General features: G+C 37.1%; 1 protein-coding gene across 2 annotated transcripts in view; it reads left to right on the top strand.

Annotated features, from left to right (window-relative positions):
- The window catches only part of TRMT11 (tRNA methyltransferase 11 homolog), a 61,585-nt gene extending 39,056 nt beyond the window's left edge, over positions 1-22,529 (top strand). For both annotated transcript variants that reach the window (XM_004382717.3, XM_023737154.1), the window contains 2 exons: positions 1,931-2,051; positions 22,270-22,529. In XM_004382717.3, coding sequence (XP_004382774.1) covers positions 1,931-2,051; positions 22,270-22,401 — 253 coding nt within the window. In that variant the 3' untranslated portion in view covers positions 22,402-22,529. The remainder of the gene's footprint in view (positions 1-1,930; positions 2,052-22,269) is intronic.
- The last annotated feature ends 1,168 nt before the right edge of the window (positions 22,530-23,697 follow it).

Raw genomic sequence — 23,697 nt, 5'->3', positions numbered from 1 at the left:
TAGAGAATAGTTTTTGTTAAATACTGTTTTTTATATTTTAGTATGCTATTCTGGGACTATACTTTAAAATTGATTGGCTCACTGAAATAATAGATTACTAACCCATATGATGTTCCTTCATGCTTAAAACCAAAATAATAAAGTTGAAAAAATAAAAAAACATATAAATATGTTTTTCTGCTGTTAGGCGAAGCAGTCATAAGTATTAATTCAAGTTGTATTGGTTTTGTACTTTTGATTTTGATTTATAAGTTTGTTTTAGTTTTATAATTGTATAAGGGATACAAACATAAGTTTATGTCTAATTTATGTTTGTACATACTGAAGTAACATTTTAATAGAAATACTTTGTTAGTCCAGCCAGGAAATTAAAGGAATTTTTTTTTTCCCCCTTTAAGTAGGTGTGTTACTAAGTTTGAGAAACTCTGTTTCAGGCATCCACACCTTGCTGTTTGCAAGCTTAAGGCCAAGGCTGTTCCTTCTCTGTTATACTTTTTTTTTTTTTTTTAATCTCTCAACCAGGGTGTAGAAGGTATTCATTCTTATAAATGCTTTGTATGAAGATTCCAAATTTGATGTCAGCTGGTGTTATAAGAAGTACAACATTTCCTAGTATGAAGTGAATGTTAAGGAATTATTAGATGAGGTAAAATCTGAAATGGTCATTACTTCTTGGATAGCCTTAAGGAAGGAGGCTGAGAATGACTTCAAGAGAATTCTTTCCACTGATAATAAAGTGAAGTGCATTATGAATGTTGCTTGGTAAGTGGGTGATGAAGGTTTTGAGCATGTGGTAAAGGTAATGAGGGATTGCTCGTTGAAGGTCAGAGAGACCTAGAAAAGTTGGTAACAGAGTAGTGGTGAAGACAATATTGATGTATTAGAATAGTCTAGCTGAGATGGTGGCTCTTTACATGAAATACTAATCAGCATCTTGCCCATTTTGGATCAGAGCTTTAAGGTTACTGATATAATAAATGCTTGCACAGACTATTGAAGAATGTATAAAGATGTGCAAAGGACAAATAAAAACTGACAATCACAGCGTACACAAAGTTACACACAAAGGGATTCGTATCTAGTGAGCCCTCTCCCCTGCTGTTCTTCCACATTCTGTTCTGTAGTTGAATACTGTTTTCCCACATCTGTCACCTGTTTCTGCTGCCAAGATTGATGCCAATAACCTGTCAGGAGTCAGGTCCTGATCGACTGCGGCCTGACTCTGGCCTGCAGTATCGATGTCATCATCTCCATCCGTGTAGTACATGTGCTGTACAGCAGCGGTCGCCACCACTTACCAGCCTGGCTTCAGTTGTGTTTCATGGCTAATGTGACCACAGTACTGATGTAATCTGTGATGTTTATTTCAGTGGCAGTTTATTTAAATCATTTTATAAATAACTTTAGTCCTGTATTTGAAAAATCATTAGCGGTCTCAAGATGTCATTAAAATTTTGCAGGGGCACTTGGCTGTATTTTATAGGGGAAGGAATATGCTGTCATGGATTTTATACTTTGGGAATTTATAAAAATCTCCATATAAATCAGTCCTTTGTGAATGTGAAGGGGCTGTTGTAGAGTGTATTTCTCTCTGTCGTATCAGCTCTTGTGGGATACTTTAAGGTGGAATCATCTTGTATTTTTTATAGTTTAAGTGTTTGGCATCCTTCAGTAAAAGATACTTGTATTCTCTCTCTCTTCCACAGGTGAGAAAATTAAACTGCTTTTGTTGGGATGTGGCCAGTTTTAAAATATTGTGCTTTTTGAAAGTACAGGTAGATTGTTTATGCATTATGTAGACAGTTAGCATATGCAAAATATGTACAGTGTGTAGGAGGAGGATGTTCCATACCACACTGGCTAACCCCATGATAATTCTGTGTGGGGCACACATACGAGTGTTCATAACAGTCAACCGTTCTTTCGTCAGATACACTGAAGAGATGGTACCCTGGCACCCTTGTCTGCAGCTCATTAGCAACTGTGAACAGAAGCTTTCCAGTCACACATCAAGGCGGTTGATAACAATGGAAAAGGTGAAGAAATTTGAGGTAAATTGTCCTAGTGTTTTTAGGATAAATTGTGGAAGATTCAGAAATACATTTTTTCTAAATAGTTTTTCTGTAATGGAATTTGGAAATGTTAGCCTTTGTTTTTTTTAAAAAATTGCAGGTGAATTCAGGAAGAGACAGAATTTGAAGAGGTTTATTGTGTTTGGTTTGGGTAGAGGCTAAGATTAGGATATAGAAGTTGAATAGAAGAATAGAACTAGAAGCTAATCTTAACTTTTCAGGCTTTACTTGATGTTCTTATTGCTAACTCAGTTACAAAAGCAGAGCACTCTTAGTTAAACAACTGTTGTTTAATTAGCAATCTCTAGTTACTCTTTTTCTCCAAAAGCAGAACTTATTTGATCACAGACTCTAATGAAGAGAAAATGTTGCTTTATAAAGGAGAAAGTAATTTCTCCCCCATCTGTTGGCACAGAACATGTGTGTTCTCTTCTCTCCCTCTCTCTCATACACACACCCGCACCCTCATTTAATTTTGAGAAGAAAGAGCAAAACATCTCTCATTTCATGTCCAGCTCAGAATTGATATGGATGAATAATACCTAATAATGGGTCTTAATTAAATCTACAAAGTGCTCTTTGGGCTGAACTTATCTGGATTGATACCCAGAGCTTTCCCCAATTCACCGGAAACTTGGAAGAGCCCCATCTTTGCTTTGGATCTGTAGGGCAAGGCAGAAGAATGTAGTGTTCTTGCCTGAAGATTTTGTGATGCCCATCTCTATACTGCATTTGGATTGTTGTCATCTAATTTACATCTTATGAATTCTTTCACAGTAATGAAAACTAGTATTTGTATAGTGCTTTTTGCATGTATTATTTCATACAATTTTCTTTTTATTGCCATTTGAGGTCTTTAATTCAAAACATTATCATCATACACCTGGTTTATATTGATAGTCTCCTAAATGATCTTTCTCCTTCCATTTTCCACACCTCTAGTTCTTGCCTATTAAACAGATCTCTCCAGAACACTACATTATGTCACTTCCTTAAGCAAAAACTTTTAGTGACTCATTTTTATTACTGAATAAGGTTCAAATTTCCCAGCTTCACATAAACTTTCCTCAGTAATCAGGCTCCAATATTACAGCATTGCAGGAAGCTAAACTATACATGTATATAAGTAATTGATTTGTATCTATTATATATATATGTCTGTGTATGTGTATGTGTTTGTATACAATGTATGCACACACGTTGTTGTTGTTGTTAGGTGCCATTGAGTCAGTTCTGACTCATAGCGACCCTACGTACCACAGAACGAAACACTGCCTGGTCCTGTGCGTGCTCACAGTCGTTGTTATGCTTGAGCCCATTGTTGCAGCTACTGTGTCAGTCCATCTCATTGAGGGTCTTCCTCTTTTTCGCTGACCCTTTACTTTACCAAGCATGATGTCCTTCTCCAGGGACTGATCCCTTCTGACAACATGTCCAAAGTATGTAAGATGTAGTCTCTCCATCCTTCTAAGGAGCATTCTAGTTGTACACACACATATACACATATATATGTATACATATATGTATGGGTATATGTGATGTGATTAACACAAGATTATGTGTAGTCATTTTTGAAATAAAAATGCTAGAAATTGATGTTGAAATGATGGCTATCCTTGGGAAGGTCTCTTTGTATTTTTTCTATTTATGTCATAATTCTTCAGCATGTTTTTGAAACTTTATCTTTTAGGCTTACCTTTAAAGAAATATGTTATTCATATTGAACAGTTACTCTACTTTATAGTAATACCTTGTTTTTATTCAAATGGTATTGCTGGACTTTGCTGGTCACATTTCATACCAGACATGTCACTTAATAAATTAAAGTTAGTTTTGGAAATTAAATCCGGACCTAAGGATGATGACATAGCATTGAACATCTTAAAATGCTGGGTGGATTCAGAAATTCCGAAAGAGGGATTTCCAGATTGTTTGACACAGTGACAACCTTTTAAAGTGGCATATAGAATGACCAACATTTATATGAATGTACATGAGAAGCCCTCTTCTCATCTCAGACTCAGTTCATTAACCAATACTGTCTGTTCCTGCTCTAAAACACATTGCCTGATGCCTATAATGCTGAATGCTTTCAGCTGTTTAATTGCTTGTCCTCTGCTGTATCTGTACACTCTGCACCTACCAGCTGAACTGTTTACCAAGAGTCCGTTGTGTTTGTTACCAAGGCTATTTATTCCAGCTATATTTGTTATAGTAATTGTGTAATCTGATTAAATGCTTGTTAAACCAGTAAAATGTGAGTGTGAAAATAAAAGGTGTCATTTCTATGAAAACTAGGTTGAATGCTTTAGAAAGGCAGGATAAACTGAGTTGCTAAAAAAAGACTCGAATTGGGAATGGGTGAGATAACTATGAAAGATCGAAAAAAAAGTTATCACAGTCTAGGTTTCTGTATGCAGATTGCTCTGTGTCTTAGTTATCTAATACTTCTGTAACAGAAATGGAGCCTGGTGGCGTAGTGGTTAAGAGCTTGGCTCTTAAAAGGTTGGCAGGTCCAATCCACCAGCTACTCCTTGGTAGGGCAGTTCTACTCTGTCGCTATGGGTTGGAACCAACTTGATGGCACCTAACAACAAAAACATAACAGAAATACCACAAGTGGGTGGTTTTAATGAACTTAAATTTATTTTCTCACAGTTTAGGAGTCTAGAAGTCCAAGTTCAGGGTACTGTCTCTCTCTAGGGAAGGATCTCTCTCTCCCCGCTCTAGGGGAAGGTCGCTGTCTCTTTTCAGCTTCTATTCCTTGACTCCTTGGTGATCTTCATGTGGCATGGCATCTGTCTTCCCCCATTTCTGCTTCACCCTTTGAAACCCAGGAGACTTTGGCTCCAGCCTTTGAAACAGAGTCAGCCCTGCTTCCCATGTTCCTTCCAACAGTTCTGCTGATCTCTTTTGCTACTCCAGAGATGGTCCTTTTCTTTTCTTGGAAGACAACAGATGTAGCTCCTTTGGCCTGTTTCCTGCCTGTAGAATTCCAGGAGGCAGACAGCTTTTCTTTCTTTCATCCTGTCTCAGTCCCCTTCAGTCTAAGCTGGTGGGTTTTCTCCTGTGGTAGTTGCATTAGATCCATCAGTCACAGGCTTAATCTCTTTAACAAAATATTGTGTAACCACGTCCTTGGTGAAAATTCTAGAATACCTGCCCTGAGTTTGTACAACAGAATTTTCTGAATCTTTAAGTTTTGTTTTCATTTTGCGTAGTTCATTTTTAAGTCCATCTCTTTCCTTTTGCATTTTACTATAAGCAGCAAGGAGAAACCACGCTGCCCCTTTGAGATCTTGCATAGAGATCTCATCATCCAGATATCCAAGTTCATACTTACAATTTTCTACCTTCCACCAAATATTTGGACGTAATTCAGATAAGTTCTTTGCGACTGCATAAAATATGTCACCCTTCCTGCGTTGTCCAATCACGTTCGTCATTTTCTTTTAAAGCCTCACCAGAAGCACTTTTAACATCCACGTGTCTAGCAACATTCTGTTGCTGGTACTGTATATATTTTCTAAAATGACAGAGGTTTTCTCTATAGCTCTCCTAACTTCCTTCTGAGTCTTCACCAGAGGACGTCTTTGACGTCCATAATTCTACCAACAGTCTCTTCTAGGCGGTCTAGGCTTTCACCATTAGGAACCTTAAAACTCTTTCAGCCTCTATCCATTACCCAATTCTAAAACCGTTTGCACATTTTAGGTATTTGGTAGAGCAGTGCCCTAGTCCCAGTAACAAATTCTGTCTTAGTTATGCTATAACAGAAATACTACAAGTGGGTGGCTTTAATGAGCAGAAATTTCTTTTCTCACTGTTTAGGAGGCTAGAACTCCAAAATCAGGATACTGGATCTAGGGGAAAGCTTTTTCTGTCTCTCGGCTCTGGGGGAAGGTCCTTGTCTCTTCAGGTCCTGTTCTTTGGCTCCTTGGTGGTATTCATGTAGTGGTGGCATCTGTCTTCCTCTATCTCTGCTTCCTTCTCTGTTCCTAATCAGCTTGGTTTATATCTCAAGGGTAATTAGATTAAGACACACCCTACACTGATATGGCCTCATTAACATTATAAAGAAAACCCTATTCCCAAGTGGGATTATATCCATAAGTATAGGGTTTAGGATTTACAACAGATATTTTTGGGGTTCATAATTCAATCCGTAACTCTTTGTAAGAGCTTTCAATTCTTGTACCATTTTATAGAAGTCAAACTGGAAATTTTTATAGGTCTTGATTCTATATCAAAAGATTGATAAATGAATATATATTATTTAAGTAAAAGTAAGGACTTAATTCGTTCGCAAAAGGTTTTTATTTTTTCCTGGTTTGTATTGACTTTTTCAATTAAGCAACTATTACCGGCCTCTATCACATTGATAAGAGACTTCTGTTGTATGTTATAGTATGCTTTTTTAATCCTCCCCCAGTTAGTTACATCTCATGCGTATATTTATCTTTTAATATTTTGAGAGAAGTGAAATGTTGGATAACTCAAATAGTACTGTTACAACTCTTAGAAATCGTAGCACTTAAACTGTTATCATTTGAGGTAGTAATAGTATTAATAGCTAACATTTATGTGCCAGGCATGTGAATTATACATGTAAAAAATAAATACAGCCTATAGATTTTGTAGTTTTAAGTCTTGATATTAGAAAGTAAACTAAATGACGTCAGCATTCTTTATTGCGTAACCTGCCTACGTAAATAGTATTCGTACCATGTAACGGCTATGATGGCTTGAAACAAGGATATCCTGATATTAAGGATATTATTTAAGACTCTTTAATAATTAATGGGACCACATGCTAAATCAGCCGTTTATATTTTAATGGAAAAATTAAGATCCATTGTGGGCTGATTTTATATTTGCTTTCCCCTGAATTTAATTTGTTTAAGAAAGTATAGTATTTTTTCCCAGATTTATAATTTTTCTCTAAGCAAATTTATTTGAGACTCAGAAGAAGAGATGACGGAATGATCTAAGGATGCTTCTGAGAAATTTTCTCCTACGTAAAGATGATAAATAAGGGCACTCAGGTATTTTTAAACCTGTAAAAACAGTGTTAATTTTTGTCTGGTTGCCTTTCATCATTTTATTTTTGTCATTGTCAAATTGATTAAAAAAACGAGGAAAAGCCTAATAATGCTTAACCAATTTTTTGAAATGGTCTTTATAAGATCACATTTAATCAGTGAATTTTAACTAGTGTGGAGTTCACTATAACTGAAAATAGGTTGTCATGTTAAATTAATCATGTTTTGTTTTTAATTAATTACTTCATTTCTACCTTCTGTTTGTATGTAGAGGAGTGTATATAATTGCAGCAAGATCCCAGTGCTTTATAATGCAAGTGATGACATAAAATTGTCAAACAATTCTCATGTGCGTCTAACAAATTAGTCTCAGGCTTGTAAAGCACTGCTGGATTTTGGCAATAGCAGGCCGTTCATTTTAGATTTTTACACTTTTGTGTACTGTGTCTGTTCAGTTCTCCTTGGTCACTTGTTAGGTTTAACTTCAGTATAATTTTTGGTACACTTGTTAGGTTGTTATAAAATGTCCTTCCTCTCCCTTCTTTTAAAATATAAATTATAAATGTAAAAATTATCTAAAAATATGGGTATTTTATAAAATTTTATCTGTTTATACTATAGGCTGTAGTTTTTAGACTTGCTTATTGGGCATCACTAGTAAATAAAGAATTTGATAACCATGTTAAAATTATGAAGATGCTTGATAAAAAGGGCCATTTTTGGGGTCATTTTTTCCTGTTTATATATTCTGAAAAAACATGTGAATGATAAATAACACTTTTATAATGCTTTATTGTTTACAAAACTTAAATCCGTTTAACCTTATTGTTTTTCCCATTTTAGAGATGAGGAAGTAGCTTAGGCCTACTACAAACCAAACCAAAAACCAAAACCTTTGCTGTCAAGTTGATTCTGACTGATAGCAACCCTGTAGGACAGAGTAGAACTGCCCCATAGGGCTTCCAAGGAGCGGCTGGTGGATTTGAACTGCCGACCTTTTGGTTAGCAGCTGAGCTCTTAACCAGTGCGACACGAGGGCTCCCAGGCCTATTACAGTTCGCTTAAATAATTTAGTAAGTGGCGGAGTTGAGACCAGAACTTTGTACTTGAAATTCTGCGTCTTTTTTCTATAACATATTGCCTCTCTACCAAAGCATATTTTTTACCATTAGAATATTCTGAGATTAAAAGGTAAATATTCTTGAGCGGTATATTACAAGTTTCTTTTAAAAATAGCCTTTCATTCTCCTGTTGTGTTTAGCTAGTATTGCTCACTGGGCCGTGAATAGAATGTGATTTGTTTTAATAGAACTGTCTCCCCTGTTGAAGCAAGAAGTAATTGATGCTGCTATATATAGTTGTCACAGTGTTTACTCCTGAAAAAGCATTTTTCTCATATAAAATTGTAAGATTAAAATGCTGATCTCCGTGGTTGTCCAGAAAATATCAGAATATGAGTATAATGGTTATGTCTGCAATGAAAGTCATCTAAAGCAGTACTCCTCTCAACCTTTTCTACCAGAGTGTACTTGTACAGACAGAAGAATATCCAAAGTAGCCCTTTTCAAGCTCCAAGATTTCCTTGAAATCTTTTTTAAAAACTCACATAATTTTCATACTCTATAATAGATACTTGCTTTAATATTAAAAAAATTATTGTAAATTACCTTTGCATTAATTGAGTCAACCTGTGCCCTATTTGCTTTGTAGCTTGTTTAACTGACAGTGCTACATTATGCTCTTAGTTGTCTGAGAGGTACCGAAGTATAGGTGAGATGTTATATGTATATTAATATTATACCAAAGTTGTAAGTATTGTGTAAATCAGTTATATTAATTATAGCTATGCAGTAGAACTCAGGTGATTTAAAATAGGGAATATTGGAAGGTCATAGAGCTAAGTGATGAAAGGTAATCTAATTTTTTATTTTGGAGTGAATGAAAGAGACCAGTAACATGAAGCTGATGAATGCAGTAATCAGAATGGAAGGTAGCCAGAATTTAGAGATATGACTAAAGGGACTGAAAGATTTTGAGGCTGTGGAGAAAGAACCATTAACATTGTAACAGCATTGTTTAAATGAGGAAAGGAGAAAAGGCACAGAGGTTACTTTTTTGAAAAAATGACTTTTGAATGGCTTGAAGTGGAAGAAATTAGTCTTTATGGCTAGTAATTTACATATTAGGATGATAGTAAAGTAGGGTTGCTAATCATAAAATAATGGTGTTTGGCCAACTTAACGCTTATAAAAGCCTATTTCCATTATGCATTATCGTTTCTGAGGATTAGTGTTATGTATTTCTTTGGCACCTATTTGAATTAAAGGTAGTCCCTTCTGGTTGACTTTTCCTTTTGAAATATGTGTTTTGCCCATCTTTTGTCAGGACTATGGATATTTTCTTTTTAATCAGAGCTAAGAAAGTTTAGAAATTAGGCATGAAATATTTAAATCATGTAACACCTCTGGTGGCATAGTGGTTAAGAGCTCAGCTGCTAACCAAGTGGTTGGCATTTCGAATCCACGTTGGAAACCCTGTAGGGCAGTTGTACTGTCTTGTAGGGTCGCTATGAGCCAGAATTGACTCAACGGCAAGGGGTTTGGTTTTGTTTTTGGTTGGATATAGTTACTTTACTTATAGGTGAGAAAAATAAGTGACACTAAGTAAGAATTTGGCAATTGGATATAAATCCAGTCTAGGTCCTATATAATACCATATTCATTGCTGTCAAAATGTTTTGTTTGTGTGTGCAATAGAGTTTTTCAAAATTATTTTACATAACAATGTAGAAGGAAACAAATTTGCATTATCTTTACATTCTGTTTTAACTTAAAATGTTTGAAAAAGACTCATAAAAGCCGCTGATACTACATATCATGTTGCATGAATTCAGTTTTAAGGATCATGTGACCTATTTAGTTCTGAGTGAATTGCTTTTGCTGTTAATGTTACTTTTCCTTGAATTTCAATCTTTGAGGGTCATCATTTGACTTTTTTATACTTCTGCAACTAAATAATTTTGCAACACACACTGGATTTTTGTTGATGCTATCATAACTAGTTTTAAATTATTCTGTTAAACCAAGAACAAGCAAAAGTGTACTTCGCCCCAGGCCCAGGAAGGCAATTGTTTAAGATACCTGGATTCTGTTACATATGGTGCTATATGGATATAACTATTTTATTTGTAGAAAACAAGCAGGTCTCTGAAGGCAGAGAGAGTATCTGTCTTTGTGCTCTAGCTCTAAAGCTCATGTTTTCAAGCTATGACAGTAAAACAGCCTTTACTATACTAGCATTACACAATCTTAGGCATAGGTCAGTTGCAAATATATAAGGTATGATCCAGGGAGTCCAAGATAAAAATGGTTTAGGCAAATAGGATGTTAATACATGGAGTCAGCATAGTCCTGTAGAGCTTCTTTTATAATTTTTGTATAACTGACACATTTCTTCATTTTTGTATTTTTTGTATTTCTCTTTATTCTTTATCTGGATATTTAACATATAAACATTAGTATATAGTTATATAATATATATTTTATATGGTTATAGATAATATACAATAACATATAATCATGTATAATATTAACATAGAATTTTCTTCCTTGTGTTTTTCAAGATCAGACATGAACTTGTATCCTCCTCCCACTTCATGACCCACTAGGAATCTAACACTGAGATTTTAACATTATTTTTTTTTGCCCCAAACATAAATGTACAATTTAATGCACGATTATAAATTATAGAGTGAACATCTATGTAATCAGTGCCAAGGTCAAGATACAGAGTAATGGCAGCATCCCAGAACCACCCCCTTTTGTGTCTGTTTCCAATCATAACATCCCCACCCCCCTCCACCTCCCCCAGCCCCCTGCAGATGTAGCCACTGTTCTGGCTTTTGTGGTAGTCATTTTCTTGCTGTTTTTATTTGGTAATATTATCACTATTGACTTCATCTCTAAGCAAAATAGTTTTGCCTTTTTTTGATTTTTATATTAGTGTATGAATTTTTATTAGTTTTTCTTTTAATAGATTGTGAAGGTTTTTTAAAAAGTCACTCAGGTGATGAACAGTCTCCAAATTAAAACCAGAGTATGTATGTGAGTGCCTGGGCGTGCCTTTGTTACTCATCCTTTGCTGCCTAAGAGAGTAAGCAAGATTCTTCTCAGTTTTAGTTAAATATTAGAAATGAAACTAATGCACGTACTCCTCACTTATCGACATAGGTAGGTTCCAAAGACCAGGTCATTATGTGAAAACTGGCGTTATGCGAGAGTCGGCAGCACTGGGTCTTCACTGCCTGTATCGCCCCCCTCAATTATTCACCGCCATTGGGCACATCTTGGAATGTGCGTGGTGCGGCAGGCCCCCTTCCCCACAACACCTTCCCCACCACCGTGGAGCCTCTGCTGTGGGGTGAGGGGGGTGACTGAGGTGGTTAGTGGTGGTGATCAAGGGTAGCCTGCTGCCTCTGGAGCAGCTGGGGCCCACCCGCAAGGACCCCCACACTTCGCCTCTCCACCTTCCCGCTCCGAAGGCCCCAGAGACGGGCCTTGGCGACAAGTGGCTCCCAGGCCTGTGGGCAGGTGTGGCCTGGCTTCTTGGGCCTGGTGGAGGCTACGGAGGTGGCAGAGAGGCCCCTTTGGAAGAAGAGACTTCTGAGCCCCCTGCCCAAATCCTGCAGCCCTGGGTCCTAAGCCACCTGCCCGCCCGCCCATACTGTGGGCCCCGCCAGGTTCCTCTGCCTGACCTGCGTACTGGCGGCCCCGCTGGCCTCCTCCCTCTCGCAAACCTCACTCTCCTCCTCTTTCTCCTCCCCCCACCCCCCACCGGGTCTCTCCTTAATACGCAAAGTAGTCGGAGGGCAGATCTTTTACTATTGTTGTAGATGTGAAATACGAGATAAGAAGATAGTCGTAAGTGAGGAGCAGGTGTATATTAAGTTGTTATCTGATGTTGACTATTCTTTTAGCATTTGAGGTTAAGTTTTGAATTTTATAAAAAGTTATAGAATTTAGTAGACAGCATGTACAAAGTGCTAATAATTTTATATCATCATGATAGCACGAATATCTACAGTGCTGTTTTCATAATTAGGAAGAAATTATGTGCTAAGGGCCAGATGTCAAAGTTCAATCGTTACATTTCACCCATGTTTCAGAAATTTAAGTAGGAAGAGTAACATATATATGATTTGCATAGACTTTAGGTAATTTAATATCTTACAGAGTAATGATATTTTTTAAAAGTACTGATTCTACGTAAATCCCTTAGTTAGGGTTGAAGATTTCCAACCTTACCTTGTTCCCGTTAAGAATAATGCTAGGGGTTCCTCTTAGTTGTATTGGATGCCAGACTTTTGACCTGCTTGTCCTTGGTTTGGAAATGGCCTAGTGCTGTTTATACTTGTATAACTTTAGCACAAGTGGTTTCTATAGCTACTGTCCAGTACCAGATGTAGAACAGTGGGAAGCTTTGATAAGGGGAGTAAGATTTTTAAACAAAAGCCGGACATGGGTAATTACCCTGAAGCTGAACTGAGGCCCATTATATTCAGCGCTGTCATTTACATTTCATTTCATTCTCTGCTAATTATAAGAAAGAAAATCTACCCACTGTGTTTCTCTGCCATCTCTGCCCTCCTCTCTCACCTTATTTAAAAATGAATAGCATAACTTTAGTCTATTTCATAATCTAGAAGTCCTTCCTGACAAACTTAGATGAGCAGTGCGCACGTCGGTGGCTTACCTATGGTGATAATCTCATTGGTTTTCACTTATTACAGAATAAGTCTCAGAAGCCATTTGTATTCAAGTGTTTGCAGTGAAACTGCTGTTTTGTATAAATGGCTGTCGCTTTGAGAATACAAATGACTTAAGGTTAATACGTGTGAGATGAAAGAAATCGTTATGTCATTATCAGGAACTGTCAGTGAGTAAGAGGACAACTTAAACCTGACATGATTAAGATAGAAGCCAGTTGGTTTTCTGTTGAATGGTTATAGAGTCCTGCAGTTTCATCCCGCAAATGACACCTTTCGAGGGAGTAAGAGTCCTTGTTTTTATAAAGAACAGTGATTTTATAATTTGATAATTTTCCTTAGGTATTGTCACTGAAGTTTTGGGTATTCTATAAAATTAACTCTTTGGGCAGTAAAGGGACACTGCAAGAGAGAATTTTGGCTTTACACAGAATGTGGGTAGGGGAGTGGTATGAGAGAGATGAGGCTGTGAGGAAGTTCGTATGTGATGACTACTGTTTTCTCTGTAAAGAAGGAGAAGTTTTTGCTGAGAGTGAATAAATAGATATTAATGTAAGGACTTGAGGACAGGTGAAATTTTGAAAAAGCTGCTATGAGAAACGAGAAAGAAAGTTATGTCTTTATTTTTATCCTAGTGTACTCTTTATATTATTATACATTTTCTTTCTCCAACCTGATTACATGTTCCCTAAGGGGAAAGCCATGGCTTCCTTCACTTAGCATGTATTTATGGGACTGTTTATGTCAGGTGTTGGGGCTGCACAGACTAATAAGGTATATAGTCCTTTTCCTTAGAGAACTTGTTCAGTGGGAGAAATGGTCACACAAATATTGCAACATAATGAGTTGTTACTGTAGTGATCTGCAAAAAGATAGTAACCTGAGGAGACGATGCTTGAGTTGACCCCAAAAAAACCCCAAACCTGTTGCCATCGAGTCAATTCCAACTCATAGCGACCCTGTAGGACAGAATAGAACTGCCCCGTAGGATTTCCAGGGTGCGGCTGCTGGATTCGAACTGTGGACCTTTTGGTTAGCAGCCAAACACTTAACCACTGCACCAGGTGGGTAAACTGGTAAGGTCTAGAGGCATGGCAAGGGTTGTGGTGCATTCAGGGAAGCATAGACATTTCAGCGTGACTGGAATACTGAGTATTTATGGAGCAATGGCTGGAGATAAACTAAAGGTGTTAAAAGGATGCTCAATATTGATGGACCTTATGTACCAAAGAGTTTCAAATGATGGTGATCCCATGAGGGTTATTAGTTAGGAGAGTGACAGAAGTTAATGTTTTATGAAGGTCACTCTGGCTTTAATGTGCAGGCAAGTCTGAGGTGTGGAAAGATACCAGTGATACCAGTGAGGAGGCATGGTTAGGCAAAGATGATGAGGCCATAAACTGAGAAAGGTAGAACTGGAGGTTGTAGAGAAGATGATGGAATTGAGAGCTTTTGGGAAGGTAGACAGGGGAGAGCTTAGTGAATGATTGCATAACTGGCATGAGGGAGACAGGAATTAAGTATGACTTTCAGAAATCTGCCTTGGGATAACTGAGTGGGTAGGAATTTTCTTGGTTATGTTTTTATCCCCCTAAGAAAGTACTGCTGTGCAGAACTGCTTTCTTGGGCTACTACAGTAGTCTCAACTGGTTTCCCTGCTTCTGCAATTGCTCCCTCCATTCTATTTCTTACCCAGTAGCCAGAATATCTTTCAAAATGTAAATAGATAATGAAACCCCCCTGTTTAAAACTCATCAATGACTTTCTGTGGAATTTAGAATAAGGTCTGAAATTCTTCACATAATCTCCAGGGACCAGCCTGATCTGGTCCTGTCTGTCCAGTATCATTTTACACCACCTTCCTTTTCTCAAGCCTTAGATCACTGACTTTCTTGCAGTTCTCAGAAGGTATCAATTCTTTCCAGTCTCAGGGTCTTCTGATGTTGTGTTTCCTTTGTCTAGAATGTTGTCTTCCCTATTCTTCCTGTAAGTTTAATTCGTTCTTTAGATCTCAGATACAGTCACTTCTGTAGTCCATCCCCTTCACCCTGCCTAAGTAGCTATCTCGTTATGTTCTTATGGTACTCTTTTACCAGGCTTTAATCACAGTTTTCAAGTGTATGTTGAGTGTATATTGTTTAATGTGTGTGAATTCATAAATCTTGGCTGTTTTGCTCACCCCTCAATAACTATTTATGGGATGAATAGTAACTGTTTAGTGGTTATTTTGGTCCCCTCTAAAATAAAAACTATTGAATTCAACAGTATTTAAATCATCCTTTTGAAGGAAGAGTAGAAGCAGATAGTCATGACTAGCCAAACATTTTCTGTTTGAAAATAACACTGAATTTCACTGTTACCATGACATTACCCTTCAAAAATCAAAGGTACAAAAACATTGTAATGTCATGATGCCTGGGCCTCTTTTTTTTTCATAAGAAACAAATCAAAAAAGCAGCTGCCTCACCATACTGTACAGAATCCTAACACCTTCCTTTAGTTGTTTAAGGAGTAGGCGATAAAAGTGAATGGCAAATTTCTGGGAAAAGGCAGTAATTAGAAAAGAGTAGTTTTAACAAAGTGGAGTTCTCAGTCCAGAATCTTTAGTTCCTTTAAAGTCTGAGCAGTTTATGATGCTCAGTTTGAGAAACACTTCTTACAGTGATAACCCAAAATATCAGTAGATCCATTTAAATCGTCAGTTTCAAATGTTACTAGAGAACATTGTTTTATTTCTTGTGAATTTGTGCTCTTTGAGATTAAAATTTATTATTAAATTATGAAGTGTCATTTTTTCATTGTTATTTTTGACACTGTATTTTTGATGTACAGTTAGTTGTGAAAATAGGTAAGGATTAAATTGAGTAAGGTCCAGTCTACATACTTCTTTCTTGTTCTAAAGAATATTTTACAATTATACGTTGCACATAGATGACAATTATGCATCTTGGAATCACCAAGGTGAATATGTATTTCCACATCATTCTTTAAAAAATGAAATGGTTTGAATAAATAGTTCTCCCTGAAGGAAAAAAAGCTGTCCTGGTCATGTTGGAGCTGTGTGACAATATGGATGTTTACAGCTGGCAGAACTCGCAAACAAACAGCTAAGGAAACAGCACCCCTGAATGCCTGATGCGTGGTTGGCTTTTCTTTTAAAACTGTTTTAATCCACATCAGGAAATACTAGAAAGCATTTGTCTGCTCTGGCCAGCAGAGGGCAGTGTACACATAAAAGTACACTACCAATTGTAAGGCTTGCTTTGGTTTCTTTGGCAAGTGTGTTAAAATTCCTCGAGTGGTTTATGTTTAGAATTAGCAGTACTGATAGAACAGGAAATTGGTTGGGTGGGACAGTGGTTAACAGGGTTCTGTCTAAAAGTTTAGATCTGAAATATGTGCTACCATAATGTTGCTGTTTGGTGAGGCATGTCTTCTAAATGTCAAACTCCATTTTGAAAGACCCACTAATCTACCATGTGGAAATTAACTCTTTAGCTGTTGTTTTGATATAATTTCTACTAAAAAAATGTGTAGCAGAAAAAGCATGAACTTTAAAGTCTTACCTATGCTACAATTCTTACAATGCTACTTACTAGCTGTGTTACTTTTGGCAGATTATTTAAACTCTTTCAGCCTCAGTTTCCTTATCTTCAAAGTAGATAATAATCTACCATGAAAAGATGCAGAAAATTAAATAATTGACTTATATAAAGAACTTAGCATAGTTGGTACTAACTATATATTATTTTCTTTCTGGAATCAGAACTTGTATGTTTCTTATAGTTTTTTTTTTTTTTTAAATTCAGTCCTACTGTATTGACTCCATGGGTGGTGGAAACAGTTAAGCACTCATCTGCTAACTGAAAGGTTGGCAGTTTGAGCTCACCCAGAGGTGCCTCAGAAGAAAAGCCTGGCATTTTGCTTCTGAAAGGTCATAGCCATGAAAACCCTAAGCAGTACAGTTCTACTCTGCAACACGTGGGGTTGCCATGAGTTGGAATCAGCTCCATGGTAACTGTTTTTTATTGTATTGACTCCATAGAGTTTTCAATGGCTGTGATATTTTGGAAGTAGATCGCCAGGCCTTTCTTCCAAGGCACCACTGGGTAGACTCAAACCACCACTGTTTTGGTAGTAGCTGAGCACAAACCATTTGTGCTTACCGGGGACTCCTATTTCTTGTAATATTTTTAATTACTGATTGTCTTATAAGGTTAAGTGATAGGTCTGAAAGCTATATATTTCCATTATATAGCCATTTGTGATAGCAGAAATTCTTCTACAGAAACTCTCAATTCCTGGTTATAATAAAATGATGAGAAACAATAAACAATGTAATCAACAGTCTCAATATAATATTTTATTCATATCTTGTTAATATAACCAGACTCCAAATTTAAACAGTAGTTATGAAATTTGGGAAAGGTAGTCTAATCTTTCATCACTGGTTTTATCTCTTGGCATTTCACAATTCTTTGTGTGTTTTTATTTTCCATCAAGTATTTCTTGCTCAGTAAAAATTGGCAGACCTCAGGTTTTATGCTATCTAGATGTTATCATGAATGATAGTGGTAGATTTGGAAATAGAGAAATCAAACTTCAAACATCAGGACAAGCTGGAGTTAATGAGGGAGATAGAAGGTTGGTGGCTTGAGGATACTCTTCTCCTTTTAAGTAAACACTTTGGCCTTTGAGATAGTGAGTTGAAAAAAAAGGTCTGAAGATATTCTTAGTTGAGATGGGCAGGGAATGTGAATAAAGAAGAGACATGAAAAGGTGGTGAAAAATATGTCGAGTTGAATATCATCATCTCAAGTGGTAGCTTTGGTAAACTAAACTATAGATAGGATGAAAGAGAGGTAGAGAAAAAGAAAACAAAAATTGAGTTTGCTGTTTTCTTAGAATTGAGGCAACATAAGTTCTGAATGCTGCAAACAGTACAGTATATTTCGCATGGACTAGTGTTTTCAGTTGCTTCGTATGCATGTGAAAGCTGGACAATGAGTAAGGAAGACCAAAGAAGAATTGATGCCTTTAAATTATGGTGTTGGCGAAGAATATTGAAGATACCATGGACTGCCAAAAGAACGAACAAATCTGTCTTGGAAGAAGTACAACCAGAATGGGCCTTAGAAGCAAGGATGGCGAGACTATGTCTCACGTGCTTTGGACACATTATCAGGAAGGACCAGTCCCTGGAGAAGGACATCATGCTTGGTAAAGTAGAGGGTCAGTGAAAAAGAGGAAGACCCTCAGTGAGATGGATGGACACAGTGGCTGCAACAATGGGCTCAAGCATAACAACAATTGTGAGGATGGCACAGGACCAGGCAGTGTGTACATAGGGTTGCTGTGAGTTGGAACCAACTCAACGGCATCTAATAACAACAAAGGGTAGATTTTAAATGTGTGTTGTTCATAGGTATATGGCATTTATATCTGATTCTACGTATATAATGATTATGTGTTAGACCATAGACATAGACATACTGAATCATGTGGCACATTTTATGAGCTGTGTCTTTTCCACATAAGTGAAAATGTAGCCAAAATCCTTGAAGCCTCTGGCATACCTTGAAGCAGGACTTAATGCTGCTAGGTAATAGAATGGCTGCACAAAGAATCTGGAGCTTTTGGGTTCTACAGGGATTTTTGTTACGGAGGTTCTGTTTCATAGGGTGCAAGCAGTCTTGTAGCAATAGGCATTTCAGCATAAGACACAAACCCGTACTTCACACCAATTCTTCTTTACCACTTAGGAGATAAAGAAAATAGGAATTTTTTTTTTTTCCTCCAGAGGTTGCATTTATAAGGTTAATAGTCTTTCCCAACTTTTCTAGTAGTGTGTATGTCTTTTCCACTAAACACCCAGTCTGTTAAGGTCTTATTTTTACTTTGTTGTGAGGGAATCTTGGGATCATAGGTAGTGCACGTTGTCTTGAAAATCATTCGTTAGCATAGATTTTAATGATTACTTTTAGGTTTTCTAGTCTTCTCCTATTCATTCCTTGTTTCTGACTCTGATCTTTATTTTCTCTGTTCTTTATCATCAGTTTTCCACCTTTATAGCCTTCAATTCAAAAACAAGCTGCTTTATTAAGCTCTCTCTTAGGTCCACGAAGGAAACGCATCTTCCGTGGTGCTTCTGCTTTTGTCTTCTGCCTCCCCCTGATAGCTGCATAACAGCGGCTGAGGTCTGCTAGGTACACTAGCAGCTGAGTCTTGAGTCACCCCTCCAGCCCATCCTCAGTTGTCCTAACATGACTCCGCTTTCTAAGATTCAGCACTGGAATCACCCATGTTTGTCTGACCTTATCTGCCTTACTACTCCTGCTCCAGGATATTCCAGGAAGTAGTCCATAGTGCATGGGGGTGGAGATGATCTTGCATGGCCTAGAGGAGCCACAGGAAGAATAAAGGACAGGAGGGCTGAGCTGGGAAGGACTTCATTGCCCAACTGTGTTCTGATTCCTCTTGTACAGGTGCGGGAAGTGAGGAGGTGTCATCCAGCAAACTGATGTCTCATTGAATCTAACTCCCAAACGTTAAGGAATAAACCTCAGAATTGGGGAAAATTCGCTCATTTGTATTTTAGCCAGGAGATTGGCATATTAGATTTGTGTTTTAATAAGTTGAGTTTGGTTTCAGTATGGAGAATAGACTGGAAAGGGAGCCACTGAAGACAGGATAACTGGCCACTGAGGGAAAAAATTGAGATGAGGAAGGCCTAAACTAAATGACTGAATTATGGGTGAAGAGCAGCAGTGGATTTAAGATGTTTAAGATGTAGAGTATTTAAGATTTGTTGCCTGCTCAAATGTGAGAAGAGGAGGGAGAGGGGTTAGAACCAGGTTTTGAATTTTGATGACTGGTTGGAGAATGATGTCAAGAACTGTAAGGGGCAGCATAGGAGCAGGACAGAGGACATCCTCTGGACATAGCCTTAAAATACTATAACCAAGTAAAAAACATTTTGGCCAGGATTAAGCTAATGTAGTTCATGAAGTTGGCAGACATCCTAGTGATCTTACTGGACATGAGGACAGAATGAAAATACCTGGAGGAGTGGATGGATCATAGCATGTCCCTTTCTTACGACCCTTCAGGCAAACTTTTGATAAAAGTTGAAATGAACAAGTCAAGGTTATATCTGGAACATTTTTGTTCTGTCTTGCTGCTGTCCCAGGTTTACCCTCCTGTGAAGTCGACTGTACTGCTAGGGTTATGGTATCCCTCAACATGGCTCTTTATTTCTCCCCCAGGTGTGAAAAGTTTGTGCCATTGTAATATACTGTCTTAGAGAATAGAAGTATGATTGTACTTCTCACCCAGTTCTGTTCCTTTCTTGGTAGGCAGCCCTGCTATCTAAGCCTTAGTCCATCACTTGTCTATTCCCAGAGCTCCTCCTACTTCTTGAGTTGGGGAAAAGCAGGTAGCTCTTCTGGAGTAATCCTTTATTATGTTGTAGTTTAGAGTACAGCCTCTAGGGTCAAACTGACCTGGGTTCAAATCCTAGCTCTGCTACTTACCAGCTGTGTTATCTTGGGCCGGTACTTTTAAATAATTCCCCATCTGTAAAATGGTGCTAATAGTATACCTATCTCTTAGAACTGATGTGAGTTTTTATTAGATAATGCATGTGAAGCATTTGGCGTAGTTCTGGGCATATAAGAAATGTCCAGTAAATATTACCTTTCACTTGGTATTTTTTTAATTGTGTACTTACAGGCTGATTAGATAAAATTTATCTTTTGAAGATTGTATATAGTTGGAAGTTAGTAACCATTGGCTGATTTTCCTGTGCATATAGGAATTTGGAACTGTGATAAACTTAGTGACATAAAATTTAAATAGCCAGCTATTTTTGATGAAATAATTTTTAATTTTTTTTTGTTGTGTGTATGTTTTTTTAAGGTGTGTAGAAAATAGTTTGTGAATAAACAAATAAGCCAACATAATTTTATTTGGCTAAACCTGGGTTTTTGTTACTGTTAGAGATGAGGGAAAGGATGAAGATAATTCATTTCACACAGGAATAAGCAAAAATATGAAAATATTTTGAGGATTGATATAATCCAGATATATTAGTAGCTGACAGTGAATAAGGAAGACCGAGGAATTGATACCTTTGAATTATGGTGTTGGCAAAGAATATTGACTATACCACGGACTGCCAAAAGAAAGAACAAATCTGCCTTGGAAGAAGTACAGCCAGAAAGCCCCTTAGATGCAAGGATGGCGAGACTTCATCTCACATACTTTGGACAAGTTATCAGGAAGGAGCAGTCCCTGGAGAAGGACAGCATGCTTGGTAAAGTAGAGGGTCAGTAAAAAAGAGGAAGACCCTCAACAAGATGGACTGACACAGTGGCTGCAGCACTTGGCTCAAGCATAACGGTGATTGTGAGGATGGCTCAGGACCGGGCAGTTTCATTCTGTTATACATGAGGTCGCTATGAGTTGAAACCGACTCAACGGCCCCTAACAACAACAACAATGTTTTGATACTGAAATTAGGATAAAAAGTTAGGCTTCATGTTTTCTGATTGATTTTCCTTGTTTTCAAAATCATATTAATCCATATGTAATTGAATATGAATTTACAGTAGTGCATGAGAAATGAGATTTTATTGCTAATTAGATGTTTTCTCACAGTTGGGGATGGTTAGTGAAATTGGATGAGAAGCTGATGTTTCAGTGTTTCCTGCCAGTCTTCCTATTCCTCAGTTTTCTAAGCCTAAATGTGTTTTGCAGTCTAACATGGATGGTTATTTTCAATGTCCAAATGTCAATTTGAAGACTAGTCCTTACTCGTCTCTGAAGTCTAGAAGTGTGGAAAGCACTTGTTTAACCTATGTACTCATGTACTGTGGTTACTTAAAGTTGCTAGAAATTGTTTACTTCATTATGTGAATTTGGATATATCCCCAAACAATTTTATCCATCTGTGTGATGCCATTCACATGCAATGATTTGTTGTTACACACCTTCCTCTGGAGTAGAAGCTTCCTTCTTTGATGATGCTTAGTCATAGTCACAGGTGATTTGAGTTTGTGCTGAACTAGGAATCAGAAGAGGCAAGTGTAGTTCTCTGCTACCTGAGGTGATCTCTTTACTGGAACTCTCTGGGCCTATTTTCTCAGTCAGAGTTTTTGTCCTCTCTGTTGCGGAGGATTATTGTAAGTATCAAATGAGGTGGAGTGAAAGCTTTGGATACTCAAGCATGATACAGATGTAAAGTGTGGTATTTTTCTAAGTTAGGCAACAAAAAAACACAAATGTACAACAAAAAATGAAATTTTGTTTCTAGTAAATGACTACTTTCATTGCAAGCTAACTAAGGAAATGAAATAAACATCTTTATTTTCTCTATTTTCCAACCTACCAGAACCGGGACCAGTATTCACACCTGTTGAGTGACCAGATTCTGCCTTACCAAGGTCATAATTCCTTTCGTGAGAAATATTTCAGTGGGATAACAAAAAGAGTTGCCAAGGAAGAAAAGACCAGCCAGGAGTGAAAATTAAGATTTCGACAATGAAGAAAGAATAAGGATTTCATGGAAAAGACATCTGGATGTGAACTTTCATGTATGATCCAGAAAACATGTACTTTTAAAAATGATTTTATTAAAAAAAAAACTACAAAGTAAATTGAGCAGTCCTTTTAAAGTTAGCTTTGTTTTATAGAATATTTTATTGTATGTGGTTTTTTGAAATTTATTTAATTTATATTTGTACTTTCAAGTATTAATGGAAATTAACACAGTTATATTTTTTACCCTTAATTTACAAAGGGAATAATTGTTGCCAGCTTTTTAAACAGATATCTGCTGGGTGTGTTATAGGCAGTTACTAGAAGTTGAGAATTATGCATTAGGTAGATTTGTTTAATTTGGTTTTTGATTGTAACTGATTTACATCGCCACTAATAAAGCTTACTGAGAATTCTTAAAAGCATGTGATATTGAGTGCTTTTCAGGGAGGTTGTGATGAATTTAAATGAATTTTTATTTATAAATTTCAGACAAGTTAGTAATAACAGTGATAATGGTGGCGATGAGAAAAAACTAGGACCTGACAACCTAAAAAGATTCCAAACTCCTTGAGGCCTGGTTATGTCTGAAGCTCTTCTGTACCTTGGATTTGCTTTTGCATTCCTAAACCTTGACTGTTGGTCAAGTTAACTACCCACAATTTTTGGTTTAGAAAGTAACTGATAGTTAAAACAGTAACAGCAACACAAATCCTTGATGGTTCCCTAATGGTATTAAGCCCAATCAGTGCTCTTTGAAATAGAAGCAATATTTTTCTTGAAGGAGAAACTTTGCTGAGTCTGCATTGTATCCATCATGAAAATAGCTCATTTGAAAACCATCTACCCATTAATTCAGGATGCTAATAGCTTTCCTGCCTTCAGTGGTCAAATGTACCTCAGCAGAGCAGTGGTAAATGGATCCTATCCCTCTAATGAGAGCCTATTTTTATTTATGTTATTATTATTTTAATTTCTGTTGGCTTTTATGGACTCACGATATTAACGTGCATGGGTTAGGACCTCCAAAAGACCAGTGCTGCCCAAGCAAAGGGCAGGCTGTCTGCTTCGTCCTCTCCTTTTCTTGTCCTGCAGCTCTGGGTTTCAGCAGCAGATCTCAAACATGTCAGTGATTGTTTTGTTTGGGTTTCTGGATGTGATTTGTGGTGCACTGGGGAAATCTAAAAGTATTCAAGGATGATTTATTTTCAGTATTTCTGTTATAAACCATCTTCTGTAAAATTTTTTGAGGTTATATGGGGGGTGAGTTTGTAACTTTGTA

The sequence above is a fragment of the Trichechus manatus genome, unplaced genomic scaffold (assembly GCF_000243295.1).
Source record: "Trichechus manatus latirostris isolate Lorelei unplaced genomic scaffold, TriManLat1.0 scaffold00098, whole genome shotgun sequence".
NCBI classification, from domain to species: Eukaryota; Metazoa; Chordata; class Mammalia; order Sirenia; family Trichechidae; genus Trichechus; species Trichechus manatus.
The sequence above is the reverse complement of the archived record's forward strand: the minus strand, read 5'-3'. Positions and strand labels throughout refer to the sequence as shown.